Source organism: Schistocerca cancellata, chromosome 3, assembly GCF_023864275.1.
Source record: "Schistocerca cancellata isolate TAMUIC-IGC-003103 chromosome 3, iqSchCanc2.1, whole genome shotgun sequence".
NCBI classification, from domain to species: domain Eukaryota; kingdom Metazoa; phylum Arthropoda; class Insecta; order Orthoptera; family Acrididae; genus Schistocerca; species Schistocerca cancellata.
Window position 1 is genome coordinate 49,543,891 of NC_064628.1, and position 20,946 is coordinate 49,564,836.

Below are 20,946 nucleotides of genomic sequence, written 5' to 3' on the forward strand. Positions count from 1 at the left end.
TTGGTAATCCCTTGATGCCTCAGAACATTTCCTACCAACTGACCCCTTCTTCTAGTCAAGTTATGTCACAAATTCCTCTTCTCCTCAATTCTATTCAGTACCTTCTCATTAGTTTCATGATCTATCCATCTAATCTTCAGCATTCTTCTGTAGCACCACATTTCGAAAGCTTCTATTCTCTTCTTTTCTAAACTATTTTTTTTCCATGTTTCACTTCCATACATGGCTACAATCCATACAAATACTTTCAGAAAGGACTTCCTGACACTTAAATCTATTCTCAATGTTCCCAAATTTAACTTTCTCAGAAATGCTTTCCTTACCATAGCCATTCTACATTTTAAATCCTCTCTGCTTTGACCATCATCAGTTATTTTGCTCCCCAAATAGCAGAACTCATCTACTACTTTAAATGTCTCATTAGCTGATCTTATTCCCTCATCACCACCTGATGTAATTCAGCTACATTCCATTGCCCTCATTTTGCTTTTGTTGATGTTCATTTATATCCTCCTTTCAAGACAGTGTCCATTCCGTTCAGTTGCTCTTCCAGGTCCTTTGCTGTCCCAGACAGAATTACAATGTCATTGGCAAGCCTCAAAGTTTTTTATTTCTTCTCCATGGTTTCTAATTTGTTTCCTTTACTACTTGCTCAAATACAGACTGAATAACATCAGGGATAAGCTACAACCTTGTCTCACTCCCTTCTCAACCACTGCTTCCCTTTCATGCCCCTCAACTCTTATAGCTGCCATCTGGTTTCTGTACAAATTGTAAATAGCCTTTCACTCCATGTATTTTACCCCTGCCACCTTCATGATTTCAAAGAGAGGACAGTCAGTATCCTCAAATTCCTTATCCTGTCTTCTAAGTCATTGTGTCAGTATTGCTTGATCTTCCCAGGGGTCTGTTCCTACCAGTTTTTCCAATCTTCTTCCGTAAAGAATTAATGTTTCTAGTTTGCAACAATGACGTACTAAACTGATGGTTAAGTAATTTTCACACCTGTTAGCAACTGCTTTGTTTGGAACTGGAATTATTACACTCTTCATAGTCTGATGGTATTTTGCCTCATACGTCTTATCAACCAGATGGAAGAGTTTGGTGATAGCTTGGTCTCCCTCGGCTATCAGTTTTTGTGATGGAATGTCATAAACTCCAGAGGCCATCTTTTGACATTGGTCTTTCATTGCTCTGTCAAATTCTTCACACAGTATATCATTTCCCATCTCATCTTCATGTATGTCATCCTCCATTTCTATAATATTGCTTTCAAACTCATTTCCCTTGTATAGACTCTCTGTGTACTCCTTCCACTTTCAGATTGTCCTTCCTCGCATATTACTGGTATTCCATCTGAGCCCTTGATATTTGTACGTATCCTTCTCTTTTCCCCAAAGGCTTTTTTTAATTTTGCTGTAAGTGGTATCTAATTTTCCACTGGTGAAATAAGTTTCTAAATCCTTATATTTGTCCTCTGGCCATTTCTCCTTAGCCATTTTGCACTTCCTGTCAATCTCAGTTTTTAGACATTTGTATTCCCTTTTGCCTGCTTCATTTGCTGCCTTCACTATTACCTCCTAAAGCTGCCTATTTATTCCTTTCCCCTCTTCTAGTCAACCATTGCCTAATAATGCCTCTGAAACTCTCAAGAAGTTATAGTTCTTTTGACTTACACAGTTCCCACCTCCTTAATTTCCTACATTGTTGCATTTTCTTCAGTTGTAATCTACAGGTCATAACCAATAAATTGTGGTCAGTCTGCATCTGCCCCTGGAAATGTTTTAAAATTGAAAATCTGGTTCCAGAATCTCGTTCTTACCATGATATAATCGATCTGAAGCCTTCTGTGTCTCCAGGTCTCTCCCACATATACAACCTTCTCTCATGATTCGTAAACCAAGTGTTACGTATGATTAAATTATGCTTTGTGAAAAATTCTACCAGGAAGCTTCCCCTTTCATTCCTTTCTCCCAATCCATAGTCACCTATTTTTCCTTCTCTTCCTTTTCCTACGATCGAATTCTAGTCCCCTTCATAATCAAATTTTCATCTCCCTCAACTATCTGAATAGTTATTTTAGCTCAACGTTTCTTCAATATCTTCATCTGCGTAGTTAGCTGACATGTAAACATGTACTGCTGTGGTAATTGTGGGCTTTGTATCTGTCTTAGTTAGTGTTCACTTTGCTGTTCATAGCAGCGTACCTGCGTTCAGATTTTCTTCTTCATTATTAAACCCATTCCTGCTTCACCAGTATGTGACATTGTGTTTATAATCTTATATTCACCTGTCCAGAAGTCAGTGAATTGGTATTGGGGGTGATCTGTATCAGTGTTAGTAGACACCAAAATTTAGATGTAAGCTTCAGTAAGTGTGTCAACATCCAGGAAGCCGGCTTAGGATTTGTTAGAGAAAGTATTAGGGGAAATAAATGAAGTCAAGACAACAGTGGTCTGAAAAACTTCATAAGTTTAATAAATGACAAAAGTCAATCGAATCAAGTAATTTCTTTTGAAATTCTGGCAGTAACTTCCAGTTCTATTTTTGAATTCTATAATTACTTTTTTAAATCATATACTACAGGTACAGGACATCAGAGCTGACTGAACGAAATTGCAGGTTGCCTCACCAATTTTTAAGAAAATTTTAAACATTATTACCGTATTTACTCGAATCTAAGCCGCACTTTTTTTCCGGTTTTTGTAATCCAAAAAACCGCCTGCGGCTTAGAATAGAGTGCAAAGCAAGCGGAAGTTCTGAAAAATGTTGGTAGGTGCCGCCACAATTAACTTCTGCCGTCGCATATATATGTAGCGCTACACTGGCATCCTTTGTAGGCACAAAGATAAATACTGGCGCCAAAACCTCTGCGTCAGTAAATAAAATTTAAAAAAAAATTGGAAGACGAGCTTTTTTTCTCCGCCCGAGTTTCGACCACTGCATTCTCATACATTATCCAATGAAGTAAATACAAATTCCGTATTGTTCATCTTCGAATGTAGCAGAATTTCAATGTACTACGAAAGTCCGACTGGCAAGACTGGGATTTTTGTCAATATGGCCAACTCTACGTTCTGAATTTTTTCCTACCTGTGAGAAGAGATGGTTGCTAATAGGAACCAGATGAAATGTGAATCACATGCAGTATTCTCTTCACCAAAAGAATAATACGAATATAAACATTTTGTCATGTATTCTTTCGTGTTTGTTTCTATCTCATTTAAATCCTGTCTGCCTAATAAACAACGAAACTAGAGTGAGACAACAGCAAACGCGGAAGAATATACGTATCGTGTCATGTTTATATTCGTATTACTCTTATGCCTAATAGTGATACAGTCAGAAATGAAGCACGGCAACTGACTAGATTTTTAAATCGAAGATGACTAATTTCTGTGCAGAATTTGATGTACTAAAGAAGCGGCCGCAAAGACTTTCAAACGGAGAAAAAATTTCGCCAAACTCTCGTTCAGAACATGTTCTATCATACGCAGTCTATTATTTGGTTCTTGTTGATCATTATCAAAGAAAGCAGCAGTGTAAGTAACTACAAATAGCAGTCTCTTGCCATTGCTTCGCTAATGAGACAATTCCTCTCTTTTTTTTAATTGTAGGCGGCGGTAGCGCGCACAAAAGCAAGCCATGCCGCGAGCAGCGACAGGCCATAAACACGCACGATCAGAATGCGACAAACAATGCATGACACAATATAGTAATGCATTTTCAGCTTAGAGTGACTGACGTAAACACCTATAACACAGAAAACGGCACTTATCATATCAAAGCAAAATAAGCTATCGATTCAAACCAGACGAAGCACGTGAAAAAGGAAGAGTATCCGTGTAAATACGGACGGAGCGCCTGACGCATAGCAATGGCTACCTGGTAAAGCTTAACTGCTAAGCTTACGACTCGAAACAAACTACTGTAGCTGTATCGTCATTCATTCGACCTAAATTGTGTCTCATATTACAAAGGACCAACTTTGTGTCGATTTGGAGGTGCGGCCTAAAACTTTTCTCTCTCCTTGAATATCGAGTCTCAAATTTCAGGTGCGGCTTATATTTGGGAATTTTTTTTTTTTTTTTTTTCCTTTATTTCGAATCTCATTTTTCAGGTGCGGCTTAGATTCGAGTGCGGCTTAGATTCGAGTAAATACGGTAGGCTTACATATTTTCATCTCGTTTTTTCATTGTTGTCCTTGAAATTTAATGCTGGAAACTACCTTACAGATGGACAATGATGCTTTATGAATGTAACTGAAAAGAATGGCCCCCTGTGGGTCTGGGGGTTAGAATAGGCTCGAGGTATTCCCGCCTATCGTAAGAGGCGACTAAAGGGAGTCTCTCACGTTTCGGCCTTTGTGATGGTCCCCTCTAAGGTTTGACCTCCATTTTTCAAAATTTTCCCGAAGAGTGAACCAATTTGGGAAAGGCACCTTACATAGTGCATCGTGTCCGTCCCATCCATTCTCCATCTCTTGGGCCAGGACACCTTCCTGGATGTGTTTTCCACCATGCACTATGCAGTGTCACGTTCTGTGCCAACAATGACGTAGCCCCCTGACAACACAGGGATCGTTCTGCTGATGCCTGCGCCGTTACCTCCCCACGTATGCCAAGGAGTAGATGCACATCAGCTTGGAGCATCAGGACTCTGGCAGTGGCCATCCTGCCAGGTGGCTTTTGCTGCGGCTGGGTGGCGCCTGTGGCGAGGGCCCCTGGTCGGAGTGGGGAGCATCAGGGCGGGTGACACGCCATGAAGCGTAGTACGTCATCTCTTGCTGGTGGACCGCCACCAGCAGTCTCTGAGTGGGCAAAGTCTAATTTCAAGGCTAAGAAATATGACCCCAAGTCATTCCCCTCATTGGCCACACCATGGGAGGAATGCCAGGCTGAGGATGGCAGTGAAGCTTATTCGCCCCGGTACCTCATATGTACGAGAGTTGACGGGGAATCTTTCATGTCTATGAAGCCTCAATTTTTTGTGAAGCATTTGGAGGACAAGTTTGGGGAGGTGAATGGCTCGTCCAAAATATGCTCTGGGTCAGTTTTGATTAAAAACAGCTTCCCCTGCCCAGACACTGGCATTACTCGCTTGTGGCAAGTTGGGGATGTTTCTGTTACCACCATGCCTCATAAGAGCTTAAATATGGTCGAGGGTATTATATTCTGCAGGGACCTTCTTTTGCAGTTTGATGATGAGCTGCACGCCAATTTAGAGCAGTGAGGTGTCCATTTCATCTGGCGCGTCCCATCAGGGTCTGGGGGATAAACAAGTTGCCACCAGTGCCTTCATCTTGGCCTTCGAGGGTGCCATGTTGCCCGAGAAGGTCAAGGTGATGGTCTACCGCTGTGACGTCAAGCCATATATCCCTCCCCTGGTGCGTTGCTATAAGTGGTGGAAGTTCGGCCATATGTCTTCCCACCGTACTGCTGGCCACACCTGTTGAGATTGTGGATGTCCATTGCATCCCAATACTCCATGTGCCTTGCCTCCACTCTGTGTCAACTGTGGAGAGCATCATTCACCTTGCTCGCCAGACTGCAGGATTTTACAGAGAGGAAAATCATGGAAAACAAGACCCTGGACCGACTGACCTACACTGAGGCTAAGAGGGAATTTGAGCGCCTACATCCTGTTGCTGTGTTCACCTCATACACCACCGGTATGAGAAAAGTTGTCGCCCCATCACTTTCTTGAATTCCTGTCACCTCTCAGAACTGCGAGACTACACCTGCCCCGTTGATGGTGGGGTGTACTTCCCTCCCTGTTGCTCCCGCACCACCTACTTCGGGAGCAACACCCCCACTACCATTGGGGATTTCAGTCCCCACTTCTGAGCCAGAGAAGCTTAAGGCTTCTTTGGCTCCTCTCGCTAGTATGGTGTCCCTTGGGTCACTCCCTTCCCGGTAGTGAGAAAGTTGAAGAGCCCAAAAGCAGCTGGCCATAGGGCTTCACGCTCATCCTCAGTCCCAGAGACTGAGCCAGTGAAGTCCTCCCAGCCAGGGAAACCCAAGGAAGAGTGCAAGAAATCGAAAAAGACCACCCCCAAAAACAAGGAATTTGCAGTGGCACCCACACCAGCGCTACGTACAAGTGCTGCGTCTGAGGATGGGGTGGAGATTCTGGCGTCTGCTGAAGACCTAGATCTCGCTGGGCTCTCAGACACAATGGATATCGACTGCTTAGGCAAAAAAGTCGGTGGCAGCAACTGATCCTGAGGCTTAAGCTGCCTCATTGAATGTTCCATGCCTTTGCAATCTCATGAAGATGTCATCCTCCAGTGGAATTGCTGTATTTTTTTTCCACTGCCTGGCTGAGCTACAGCAACTGTTAAGCTTTACACCTGCTTTCTGCATTGGCCTCCAGGAAACCTGGTTCCCGGCAATGCAGACCCCTGCCGTCCACGACTATAAGGGATATTACAGGAACTGTGGAGATTATAGTGTGTCAGGTGGAGTTTGCGTTTCTGTTCTAAACTCTTGTCTGTAGTGAAACTGTGCCCCTTCAAACCCGTCTGGAAGCTGTGGCTGTCAGAATAGAGACGATGCAGGAAATAACTGTCTGCAGTGTATATCTTCCTCCAGATGGTGCAGCGTCCCTGAATGTATTAACTGCACTGATTGATCAAATCCCTAAACCTTTCCTACTTTTTGGAGATTTTAACGCCCATAACCCCTTGTGGGGTGACACCGTGCTTACTGGGCGAGGCAGATATGTCAAATCTTTACTATCTCAGTTCGACCTCTGCCTCTTAAATACTGGAGCTGCCACACATTTCAGTGTGGCTCTAGGTAGTTACTTGGCCATTGATTTCTCAATTTGCAACCCAGGACTTCTCCCATCTATCCACTGGAGAGCACAAGACGACCTGTGTGGTAGTGACCACTTCCCCATCTTCCTGTCACTGCCCCAGCATCAGGCCCTAGGTTGCCTGCCCAGATGGGCTTTAAACAAGACGGACTGGGAAACTTTCACCTCTGATGTCACCACTGAATCTCCCACACACAGTAACATCGATGTGATGGTTGAACAGGTGACTACCACAATTGTTTCTGCGGCAGAAAATGCGATCCTCTGCTCTTTAGGGTGCCCCCCAGTGAAAGACAGTCCCTTGGTGGTTGCTGTAAGTCGCTGAAGCAATTACAGAGCGTTGACAAGTTCTACAGAAACATAAGCGGCACCATTCCCTAGAGCATCTGATAGCCTTTAAACGTGCCTGTGTATGCCAGCTTATAAAATGATGGAAACAGGAGTGTTGGTGAGGTGAGTGTCAACCATGGAGTGCCATATGTCACCTTCCCAAGTGAGGACGATCAGATGTCATTTTGGGTACGACCCCAGCAGGTGTCGCTGGCGTTACCATCAATGGCATGCTATATACCAACGCAAGTGCGATTGCTGAGCACTATGCTTGAGCCTCTGCGTAGGAGAACTACCCTTTCGCACCTTCAAACAGCGGATGGAAAAGAAAGTCCTCTCGTTCACTATACGCCACAGTGAACCCCATAACGCCCCATTTACGGAGTGAGAGCTGCTCAGCGCACTTCCACATTGCCCCGACACAGCTCCTGGGTCTGATCAGATCCACAGTCTAATGATTAAACATCTCTCGTCTGACTACTAGTGCCATCATCTTCAACTGGATCTGGTGCGATGGCATCTTTCCATCACAATGGCGGGAGATCATCATCATTCCAGTGCTCAAACCTGGTAAAAACCCACATGATGTGGATAGCTATCGGCCCATCAGCCTCACCAAGGTTGCTACTGGAACGTATGGTGTGTCGGCGGTTGGGTTGGATCCTGGAGTCACACGGCCTTCTGGCTCCATGTCAGACCGGCTTCCACCAGGTTCGTTCTACCACTGATAATCTTGTGTCCCTCAAGTCTGCCATCCGAACAGTCTTTTCCAGACGCCAACAACTCGTTGCTGTCTTTTTTTTTTTTTTTATCTATGCAAAGCACATGACACCACCTGGCGACAACATAGCCTTGCCAGATTATACAGGTCGGGTCTCCGAGGCCCACTCCCTATTTTTATCCAGAATTTCTTGTCGCTCTGTACTTTCCATGTCCAAGTTGTTGCTTCCTAAGTTTTCCCCATATCCGGGAGAATGGGGTTCCACAGGGCTCTTTATTGAGTGTACCACTATTTTTAGTGGCCATTAACGGTCTAGCAGCAGCTGTAGGGACGTCCATCTCACCCTCTTTGTATGCAGACGACTTCTGCATTTTGTACTGCTCCACCCGTACTGGTGTTGGTGAGTGGCACCTACAGGGAGCCATCCACAAGGCGCAGTCATTGGGCTCCCGCCCGCGGCTTCCAGTTTTCAGTCGCGAAGTGTGTCATGCACTTCTGTCGACGTCGTACCGTTCATCCGGAACCAGAACTTTGTCTTCATGACAATACTCACACTGTAGTGGAGATGAATCGATTCTTAGGACTGGTTTTCGACGCCCTATTGACTTGGCTCCCTCACCTTTGTCAGCTTAAGCGGAAGTGCTGGCAGCACCTCAGTGCCTTCTGTTGCATGAGCAACACCAACTGTGTTGCAGATTGCTCTACTCTGCTGCAGCTCTACAAAGACCTTGTTCAATCCCGTCTTGAGTGTGGGAGTCTGGTTTATGGTTCAGCGGCACCGTCAGTGTTGCGTGTACTCGACCCATTGCACCACAGTGGCAGTCACCTAGTGACTGGAGCTTTTAGAAAGAGTCCACTGACCAGTGTCCTGGCGTAGGCCAGAGTCCATTGCAGATCCGATGTGCACAACTGCTCGACTGCTACATTGCACGCATTCATAGTTCTCCTGAGCCTCCGAATTACAGTCTCCTTTCTCCACCGGTGGCAGTTCATCTGCCGCATAGGTGGACTAGGTCAGGGCTAATGATTGCTGTTTGCATGCGATCCCTTCTGTCTGCACTGGAGTCCTTCGCTTTACCACCTCCCATCCATGTCTGTCCGCATACACCTCCATGTCGTACACCTAGTCCGCTGATTCGTCTGGATCTTTGGCATGACTGCATAAATCCTGTTGTGTGCAATATTGCATAGTAATTTTTTGTGCTAATCCAAGTGTTGTAATGAAGTCATTTTCGTATTTTGAAAATGGCTGACATAAAGTGATACATTATGAAGCATTTGTGGCCCTAGAATGTCTGTCTGACAGTGTCGTCCAAATTGACAAAATGGAAGAGACCTTCAGTCAAATTAGAACTGTAAATGATTTGAAATCTGCAGATAGTGATAGCGAGCCTGAGAGTGTTAGAGGGGTTACACGTAATTCAAATATTTTTTTGGAGGCTGTGGTAATGAATTTGATGCTGATACACAAGTATTACAAGCTTCTGAAAAATGCCCAAGGATACAGAAAAATCGAATCATTTGGTAAAAATGAAGTGCTTCATTTCTAAATGATCTTTTTAGATTCAAAAGAAATATCGCACTGCTCCAAACAGTGGTAGAGTTGTCAGTGCCATATCAGTTTTTTCAATATTTTTTTCACTGGCAGATTAATAGCAAAAACTGGGGATGAAACTGATCTTTATAGCACACAGAAAAACCGGAACACATTTAATTGCAATGTTCATGACATTCATAAATTTATAGGCAAATGTGTTATCTTGGTGTTGAGCTAGTAAAACAGACAGCAACTCACGAATATTTTGAGTGTCTGATGACCACTTTGCATTTCATTGAAAATATAAAGCAACCAAATCCTGATAATCATGATCATCACAAAATTCTACAAAAAATAAATGATCTTGAGAATAAAAAAGTCTTTAAATTGCGATGCGTGAGCATGTATGCAACCAAAGCAAGGCACTACGTGAAGTTGTATATGAAAGTATATGAAAGAAAAACCACATAAATGGGAGTATAAACTGTGTGTTTCATGTTGAGAAAACGAGTTTGCGCACAAAATTGAAATCTACAGTGGGTAAGAAAATAATCCAAAACTCAGATTAGATGATGAACTATATATTGGAGCATCTGAAAATGTGATTCATCTCATAAGGGATATACCAAAGGGGCCAGATCTGCAAGGCCTACTTTGACAGATATTGCCCCACTATACATCTATTTGTATACCTATTCAATCTAGGGATTTCCTGTGTAAAAACGATCCAAAGGAACAGGATACCACAAAGTGAAAAGCAGCAGAAAAAAGAAGAATGTTGGTATTCTGAAGAACACATTATTGCCTTTGACATAATGGACATATCCTCTATTTTGTGTTGTCTGTTTGCTACCTACTTACATCAGTGAGCTGCCAAAATTTGAAGTGAAAAGGTTTCACGAAGAAGAGAGAATACATAATGGCATCGTGTTCTGCTGTTGTCTCCAGTTACAACTCATTTACTGGAAATTTACATTTATTAGGTAGCAACATTGCCAGAGATTGTATAAGGATTAGATCCAAGTGATGATACTTTAGTTTGTTTTTGATTGATATAATTATAATAAATTTATTGATTTCCTAGAAAAGGGTGCTCACTGGAAAAAAAAGGGCAGCATACACAGAAATGAACTAGAAGTGGTTTAGAATTGAATGGGCTCAAACTCTCTGCTAGATTGGACCTAGAGCAAGCAAGTGAGTGGATCAGCTAGCACAGATCCAGTAGAGGTCAACAGGTGTAATTATGAAAGATCATTGTTACCTTCAAATGATGTAAGAAAGATTGCACCTTTTGTCATGAGTGAGAAGTACAAAGTAAACGTATGTTTAGACAAAACTTGCTTTCTTGCATTCCACATTTTCTAAAAACATGTGCTATCTATCCAATTTCAATATAATAAGTGTTATTCAGTCAGTGTAATTAAACAGTGGAAAATCCAGGATGAAATGTAACATTATTATGAGAAGGATAAATGCTACTCACCATATGGCGGAGATGCTGAGTCGCAGATAGGTACAGCAAAAAGACTGTCAGACTGAGGCAGTCTGGCCTCAGCAGCCAGAGATTGTGGTCATGTGTGTGTTATTTGAGTTTGTGTGTGTGTGCGTATTTCCAATGAAGGCCTCGGTGGCTGAAAGCTCATTTTCTGGCAGTCTTTTTGTTGTGCCTATCTGCGACTCAGCATCTCCGCTATATGGTGAGTAGAAACTATCCTTTTCATAATATTGTATGCTTAACAAATGTTTTTAATGATGTAAATGTCACACACTCTTGTATAATAAGAATGTATTATTTTCAACTTTTTTCCTAGCATCCTTCAATGATTCCAAACACAAAAAAAGAATTATTTAGTGGTTTAAAGAAAGTGCGGAATGAAGGGTTGACCATTTTGAAATAGTGGTGGAAACGATAGTCAAATTCCATCTGGATGGATGCGACAACATAAAATAAGGGGAAAAGCACCCACTCACCTATAGCAGACTGATGTGCAGCTCATACACACACACAACAGAAAACAGTAGTCTCACTAGCTTTGTGGGAGGAGAGAGGAAAGGACGTGAGGCAAGGCGGGGTTAATGGTATAGAGCAAGGCTGGTCTTTCAATATACGACTCACCAGCTACAGACTAGGATGAAAGGAGTTTGGAGAGTAGAGCGTGTACCCTTTGAACTCCTTTGACCCTCTTGTGCAGCCGATGAGTCATCTTCCGGAAGACCAGCCTCACACACTAACCCATCACTCCCTCCTTGCTTCATGCACCCTTCCTTAACGCCCACCACACCACCATAAGCCCAGGCAACTGCTCTCAATAACCAGTCTCATAGCGGCTACGAGAGTGTGGGTTAGTTGCCTATGTTGTTGTATTTGTGACTGTGTGTACTTCTGTTAAAATAAGAGCAAGGGCTCGAAAGCTGGTATATGTACAGTTTTTGGTTATTAGTGTCTATTCACCACACATCAATCCATTACAGGTGAGTGGGTGCCTTTCCCTGATTTTCCATATTGTTCCATACAAGAATGTCCATTACTGTTGCAGAATAGGTGTGAAATATACATGCTACATGTGATCTGAATGTTTTCTTTAATTGTTGTCAATGTAATGTTAGATTCATTGAATTTGTGTCCTTTGAAATTAGGAAAACAGTAAAAAAATGGGAGAAATAGAGCCATGATACAATTACTTACAAAAATGCAGTGCATAGAAAGGTACAAAAACTTCTGTAGTTTTTGAAGTTTACATTTAAGAAACAGCAGTTGAACGGAATGGACAGTGTCTTGAAAGGAGGATATAAGATGAACATCAACAAAAACAAAACGAGGATAATGGAATGTTGTCGAATTAAGTCGGGTGATGCTGAGGGAATTAGATTAGGAAATGAGACACTTAAAGTAGTAAAGGAGTTTTGCTATTTAGGGAGTAAAATAACCGATGATGGTCGAAGTAGAGAGAATATAAAATGTAGACTGGCAATGGCAAGGAAAGCGTTTCTCAAGAAGAGAAATTTGTTAACATCGAATATAGATTTAGGTGTCAGGAAGTCGTTTCTGAAAGTATTTGTATGGAGTGTAGCCATGTATGGAAGTGAGACATGGACGATAACTAGTTTGGACAAGAAGAGAATAGAAGCTTTCGAAATGTGGTGCTACAGAAGAATGCTGAAGATAAGGTGGGTAGATCACGTAACTAATGAGGAGGTATTGAACAGGATTGGGGAGAAGAGAAGTTTGTGGCACAACTTGACTAGAAGAAGGGATCGGTTGGTAGGACATGTTCTGAGGCATCGAGGGATCACAAATTTAGCATTGGAGGGCAGCGTTGAGGGTAAAAATCGTAGAGGGAGACCAAGAGATCAATACACTAAGCAGATTCAGAAGGATGTAGGTTGCAGTAGGTACTGGGAGATGAAGAGGCTTGCACAGGATAGAGTGGCATGGAGAGCTGCATCAAACCAGTCTCAGGACTGAAGACCACAACAACAACATTTAAGAAACGTGCTTACATTGTTGTGGAATTGTTGTGAAAACATACATTCAAGATTCAAAACTATAGCAGACAACATCTTTTCTTCTTACAACTTTGCCAGTTGTTGATAATTTCAAATGTTAGCAAAAGTTATGAAAGAACATACTAGACATAATTAGTTTTTGTTTAGCGTATGATGAGGTATATGGGGCATTCAAAAAGAAACGAGCTGCCGGCATAATTACAGAAACCAGTACCTGTACGTTTGGAGGTATTGACCCTGGCTGTTGACACTTCCCCACGGTGACACAAGGCGGTGAATTGCTGTCTCATAAAATTCCCGGGGCTGCGATGTTAACCAGTTCCACACGTACAGCTGGATGTCGTCGTCCACACGAGTGCAGGAAAGGTTAGCCTGACATTCTTCTTTGACCAAGATGGCCGCCTCCTGATTCACTTCCTGCAGCACGGATCAAAAGTGAATGCCCAGTGTTACTTGCAAACCTTGACCACCCTTCGCCAAGTGATCAAATCAAAGTGACCGGGTAATCACCCATGGCGTCATTCTGCTTCACGACAGTGCAAAGCCTCACGGCCAACACAGTCGCAGCACTCCTGCAGAAATTCAAATGGGAGTTTCTCGGCCATACTCCATACAGTTCAGACCTCTCTCCCTATGATTATATCATTTTTGGTCCCCTTTTTGCTCCGAGGGGCAAACTATTCACCTCGGACAACAACGTCCAGCTGTATGTGCAGAACTGGTTAACATCACAGACCCAGGAATTTTATGAGACAGCCATTCATCGCCTTGGTTGCTGCCATCTGTTACAAAAAGTAAAAACTAACTGTATAAGAAATTTTTAAGAAAAATAGTTTTATTGTGTTACTTACGAACAGATTTTAACAGAGACTCAGTGCAAGATAGCACACAAGCACTTGATACCACTAGCAGGATTCCTGTTCTGGCAACTAATCTTAATATGACAGAGAATATTTTATAACTACTGAAGAGATTATATTTGCAGCTGGTACGCTCTCTTAATCACTGCGCCCATCACCCAAAACACTGATATACACTAAGCAGATGTCGGTGGGTACACTCAGGCTATCGTTTCTCTTGGAGTTGTGCCAAATGTATTCATTAATATGGTTTTGCGAAACCTAGTTTTATTTAGATAAACCACAGACCTATTGTCCTTGTATGCTGTAAATGCGAATTCCAATGAAATATAGCTCTGAGATGGCAGAATCCTTGTATTCGTCAGAAATTTATGTCCGTTGTTACTTTTTCGTAACCTAAAACCTATGTCTTCTAGAAGGCAAATAACAGATGATTCTGACCCCGCATAAATTCTCTCCTCCTCCCTCTCTGACTTGACATGCTTTTACTGTCAGTTTCTATACTTGATTAAAGTTAATGTTGCATCTAGCTTCATCATGACTAAGTTTGCTGAAATCTTTTTAGTTCGTTGACTAAGGATCATTCATTGGCTGGAACACACCAAGAAGAATGGAGCTAGCAACTGTTCTCCGAACAGGAAACTGCACTTCTGTATCACTCGTAACTCACTGTAAAATAATTCGTGGAACAAGAAAGTAGCAAATTGTAAAGACTGACCAGCCGATACCCTACATGGCAGCTCTGCAGGGCCTGGGATGAAACAGGGCATGATGTATGCGACTTTGAGTCATCACTGTAGTGGATAATTTTGTGAACTCATTTTACTTATCATAAGGGAAATTCCTAAGATAAAAACAGTGATAATCCTGTAAATAAAATTATTATATTGTATTCTTCCAACTTTGCTCACAAAAATGGTACCATAACAGGTTTTGACATCTTTGTATTTTGACAAGTTATTTGATGTTTCCGTATGAGCTGATGATGGCTTTCTAAAAAGTTGAAACCACTTATCAGACTATCTGTGAGAGCCATGGCTGCAAAATATAGTAAAAGAGTTATGATTACTTTTTAGTTCTTCCTAAGTGTAGTTATGTAAAACTTGACCTGTGTTTGTTCACGTTTTCATTTTACCATAGGCATAATTATTGGTACAGATAATATAATTTGTTTATGTTTTTCTCCATGGTGACACAATTTTTATTACATGTGAATATCACAAATTCTTGGGAACATGAAATTATGCACTGACACTAATAAGTTGCTGTATATGATTTAGTATTCACGTATTATCCCTGTCGTATGTGCTCTGTGTGTTGCTTGCATCGCGTAGTTTGATTGGCTGCAAAGGTGGAATTTGAAAATAACAAATAAATATACATCCAGGCAATAGATCACTGGAGGTGCAATATCATAAGGATGAGTGGAAAACCAGTAATGAGACGCAGTAAACAAGAAGAAACAATTTGCTCTCAGCTCTGCATCATTACTTTATTTCCTTGGCATTAAATTCAGTGCCACTTTTGTATTTCTTTCAAGCTTCCTCCACCTTGTTCCTTTCTTGGAGTAGGGCTGTTAATGTGATGATTTTTCTTTGGTACGTAAAGAAGAGAAAGATGAAAAACACTTGCAAAAATTTACTGAGAGACATGACTTATCATATTGACAGTGTATCCTTGCTCAAGTTTGATTGCAAGTCATTTATGACATTCTGGGTTGCAATGCTCGTAACAGAACAGTATCAAGCCACAGACTAATGTCCATCTTATTAAAATGCTATAATACATATTAATTGGGTTTAAGTGTATTTTATTTCTGTTATGTGTTGTTTGTTCTTTTTTCCCCATCTGAATTATTGTTCTCTTGTAGGTGAAAAGTCAGAGGACCAGCTTGCCTTAGATCTCGAAGATTTAAGAGATTATTCTGAAAATGTTGAAGAGGATACTAGCCTTCTGGACAGTCAGTCCCCAATCTGGCCCAGCTTAGCTGGTTGTACATACCCTGTTGAAGAAGTTGTGAAATTTGTGGTGGCACCTACATGGTAAGTATAGCATTGGTAAATAGTGAACATATTACAAAATTTTATTTACATGAAATCCCCACCCCCCTCCTCCTTTGTAATCTGCAAAGAAACCAACTTCCTGACTTTGTCATATAAGCAAAGGAATTTTACTGTGGGTTGTGAAGGTAGGTAGACACATGAGAAAGGGAAGTGGCACTGTGTGATCTCAGTGAAGCTCTTGACTCTATTCTCTTTAACACCCTACTGACCAAACTAGGATTTTATAGCATACAGAACCCATATTTAGCTTTAATAAAGTTATATTTCAGTAACAAGAATGTTTCAACTGATAAAGCAACCATATCATGTATAGATAAAGTACTGTGATGCCTCATGCCATCCCTTAGCATCCTGTATCTGACTGTCAATTAAAATGATGAATGTCAATGGGGGAAGAAGAGTGATTTGAGGTAACCAACTTTCCAACAAGTTTTGGGCAGTCAAATCAACTTTATCATGGCACATCTCTTGCCAAATACACTTTATGGAAGGAAATGAAGCTTACTGAGCTAAGAATGGAACATCAATTGTTACATACTTTCCTGCTGCGAGATAATCAACCACACATAGTAGTTTTTGCTTAGAGGATTTATCGTCCTTGTAGGCTGTGGCATTGACATTTACTTATAGGCTACTAATACATATAACTGGGACATAGTTGCAGTCATTTTGCTACAGTTTCTATCACTATGAAAAAAGTAAATACCACTTCAAATTAAGTCACATGCCAGTTTCAACTACCCAACTGTTGTCTACAAGACAGTATGTGGAGTGATCTACAATTGTGGGACATGTTATCAGTGTCCCACCAATTCTTCCAGCTGTTATTGTCAGTGGAAGAATCCTGACGATGTCACTCCTTTGTTATTTGAGCAGCTCCTCATTTAGCCTCTTAAGGGCTGAGTGGACCCTGAATCAGATCGCCCTACCAGACCTCACTTCCTCACAAGAAATCTGAGGTGATACCGATTATGATTAAAATCAGACAGACTGATGGGATTGCATAAATGTATGTCATTACCAGGTGATGATCGGTTGGTTAGCTGCATGAAGGCAGCAGAGAATGCGTGTCTTGCAGCTGTGGTCAGAGTATATTGTAGACAAGGCAAACGCCTACCTGCTGTGGCCCTGGTTGGTCACCATTGTGTTTGGAAACCAAAATACTGGGTGATCTCCGAAGTGTAGTGAAGTGCCTTACATCTGCATCTATACTCTGCAAACCACTGTGAAGTGCATGGCAGATGGTCTGTCCCATTGTACCATTTATTAGGGTTTCTTCCATTCCATTCATTTACTGAGCACAGGAGGAATAATAGTTTAATTACAGCACACACAGTTACTTAATCGTGTCCTCATGATCTCTATGTGAGCAATAAGTAGGGGATTGTTGTATATTCCTAGAATCATGATTTAAAATACGTTCTGGAAACATTGTAAGTAGGTTTTCTTGAATAGTTTACATCTATCTTCAAGAGTCTGCCGTTTCAATTTCTTCACCATTTCTGGGACACTCTACCATTCCTACAAAGTGTTACACTCCTGTAATTGTATGAGTTAGCAAATTCCAACTGTGATTTATTGACATTGCACCACTTTGAAATCTTATCAAGGTCTGACTGAATATTTATGCAGGTTTTATAGATAACTGCATCATCTGCAAAAAAGTTCTTAATATAAATTATCAACAGAAAAGGCCCCAACACACTTTCCTGGGGTACACCCTCACTATGGATCTCCATCCAAGATAATGTGCTGCATCCTACCTATCAAAAAATCCTAAATCCAGTCACAAATTTAACTTAAAACACTGTGTGATGGTATGATTGTCAGTAAGCGTAGATATGGTGTTTACTGAAATGCTTCACAGGAATCTAGTAGTGCATCTACCACTGTTGTTCGAGATTTTCATTATATGATGTGAGAAAAGTGCGTTTTGTTTCGTATGATGATGATGATGATGATGATGATGATTTTTTGAATCCATGCTGGTTGGCATGGAAGACATTCTGTTAGAGATACTGCATTTTGTTTCAATTCAGAGTTCTAAGATTCTACAATAAATCAATGTCAAGGATATTGGGCAGTAGTTTCATAGATTACTTCTGAGACCTGTCTTGTAAACGGGTGTGACCTGTGCTTCCTTCCAACTACTGGGCAGGTCCCCCACCCCCTGAGGTATCTACAATAGATTATAGGTAAAAGAGGGGCAAACTCAGCTGCAAATTCAGTGTAGAATCTGATAAGGATTCCATCGGGCCCTGGCACTTTGTTCACTTTTAAGGATTTCAGTAATGCTAATAATTATTTTGTTCATCTTTTCTGGGATACGAGGATTAAATTGAGGCAGTCCTCCTGGGTTTTTCTTGGTAAATGAAAATTTGGGAATGGAGTTAAGCATTCCAGCTTTTGTTTTGTTACCTTAATTTCAGCCCCCGTCTCATCCAAGAGATCAGAATTTCTTTGGGTTTTGTGAAAGATCATTTGACAATATTCTGCTGTGGTAGACACTGAAGGCTTCAAGCACTACTCTCTTGACAGCCAGACACATTTCATTCAGTGTATCTCTAACTATAGCCTTATGCAGTTGTCTCTGTTGCTTTAAAAGTTTCTTTACAGTGACTGTACAACATTGAGAGTCCCTCTCATTATGACCAGTTCCACTAGGAACATGTCTGTCCAGTGTGTGGGTCAACTGTTCTTTTAAACTTGAGTGATACATCCTACATCCTTTACAGGCTCCTGTCCTAATTCAGACATGACACTACTGCTTTTCTATCTACTTTACAGAACATCTGATGGAAACTCCAGGTAGGAATATCAACTTTGTAGGCATAGATATATTGTTACTTACCGTAAAGATGATGTGTTAAGTTGCAGACAGGCATAATTAAAAGAAATTTGGACAGAGCTTTCGGGCACAGCCTTTATCGGCAAAAGAGAAACAGTGAAACACTCACCATTCATACACAGAAGAAAGGCAAAGCTGCTGGAGTTGGCGATCATGTGTGCTTGCTTTTGTGTGTGTGTGTGTGTGTGTGTGTGTGTGTGTGTGTGTGTGTGTGTGTGTGGGCTGTGGCTGAAAGCTTTGTGTAAGTATCTTTTACTTGTTCTGCAACTTCACATCTTTTTTACAGTAAGTAACAATGTATCTTTTCCTTCATTACTGAACATACATATCTTTCCACTTGTCATGGTCACTGACACGTTTTGATGTGGATGTGCTCAATGAGGTCAGGTGTGTGTGTTGTCATTAGATCCAATATATTTACATCATGAGGAGTGGGGGGGGTAAGTAGTTTCCAGAGAACACATGTGGTAATGCTCCACAGAAAGCCTTGTCACACCCATCACTAACAAAATTATAATTTTCCTAATTGAGTGTTGGATGACTGAAGTCTCGACCGATGATTACAGAATGATTGGATAACTTTCGTACAAATGCACTGTGGTTTTCTCCAAACCTCTTTGGTTACATCAGGACAGGAGTCTGGTAGGCAGTAAAAGGCACTCTCTAGTTGTCCTTGTTTGCTCTGTACAGTACACCTTGATCTTCCATTGACACCCAACTTACTGTCAACTACACAAGTAATGACTGCAGTACCACAGGTACCTGACTCCGGGGCTCTTCCAAAACACCAGTTCACAATAGCTGCCAATCATTTGACAGGCCTAGAAATGAAGTGTCTTATGATGAAGTTATCCAAAGTTTTTTCTTTTTTTCTTGGGCGTTGTCATACATTTGATAAGGCACCTCATGTTCTACATCTACAGCCATACTCTGCAAACCACCTTGAGGGGGTTGACAGAGGGTACTTCCCATTGTGCCAGTTATTAAGGTTTCTTCCTGTTCCATTCCTTTAAGGAGTATAGGAGGAATGATTGTTCGATTGCTTCTGTGCATGCAGTAGTTATGCTAATCTTATCCTCACGATCCCTGTGTGAGCGATACGTAGGGGGTTGTTAGTATGTCTCTAGAATAATCATTTAAAGCCAGCTGTTAAAACTTTGCCAGTAGACTTTCTCGGAATAGTTAACATCTTTCTTCGAGAGTCTGCGATTCAATTCCTTCATTATCTCTGTTACACTCTCCCCTGGATTAAAGAAACCTGCGGCCATTCGTGCTGCCCTTCTCTATATATATTCAATATCCCCTGTTAGTTCTATGTGGTATGGGTCCCACACACTTGAGCAATATTCTAGGATGGGACACACAATCGATTGGTAAGCAGTCTCTTAGTAGATTGATTGCACTTCCTCAGTACTCTACCAATAAACCGAAGTCTCCCACCTGCTTTACCCACGAGTGAGCCTAAATGATCATTCCATTTCATATCCCTACAAAGTGTTACACCCAGGTATTTGTATGAGTAGGCAGATTCTAACAGTGACTCATTGATAGTATAGCCATAGGATACTAATTTTTTGTTTTGTTTTGTTAAGTGCACAATTTACATTTCTGAACATTTAGAGCAAGTTGCCAGTCTCTGCACCTTGTTGAAATCTTATCAAGATCTGACTGAATTTCTTTCTTTTTTTCCTTTCTTTCTTTTTTTTTCATCTGAAAAAGTGTCATTTTTTATTAATATTGTCTGCAGGTTCAATAATGTACAATATGAACAGCAAGGGTCTCTACCACATCCTTGGAGCACACCCAAAGCTACTTCTACATATTCCCCATGTGATTGTATTTTTGACCATAAATGTAGGAGCGATGCTGAGTCAAATGCTTTTCGGAAATCGAGAAATACTGCATCTAATTGGTTGCCTGATCCAAAGCTTTCAGTATATCATTTGAGAAGAGTGTGAGTTGTATTTCACGTGATTGATGTTTTCGAAATACGTGCCGTTTGACATTCAGGTGGTCATTGTGTTTAAGATACCTGCACATAGTTAACCATTCTTTTAAACTTAAGCCAGAGTTCCTCAATATGCTGCTTTCCTGTACTGAAAATTTAAAGTTCATCACGGATCCAATTATCATGTAATGTCCACCCCTAATACTGAGTCTTGCCCATACAATCTCTCATGCAGTTTCAATTTCTACCTCGGTGGATTGAGTTTCTTGTCTACCGCAGCAGATACACCACCTCCATTTCCCATTTGCCTATC

The 20,946-nt window shown here is 41.4% G+C and overlaps 1 protein-coding gene across 1 annotated transcript in view; it reads left to right on the top strand.

Moving 5' to 3' along the window:
- The window catches only part of LOC126176932 (telomere-associated protein RIF1-like), a 97,981-nt gene that overhangs the window by 42,665 nt on the left and 34,370 nt on the right, over positions 1–20,946 (top strand). Inside the window, exon 6 of the mRNA XM_049924123.1 lies at positions 15,645–15,816. Within this exon, the coding sequence (XP_049780080.1) occupies positions 15,645–15,816 (172 nt within the window). The remainder of the gene's footprint in view (positions 1–15,644; positions 15,817–20,946) is intronic.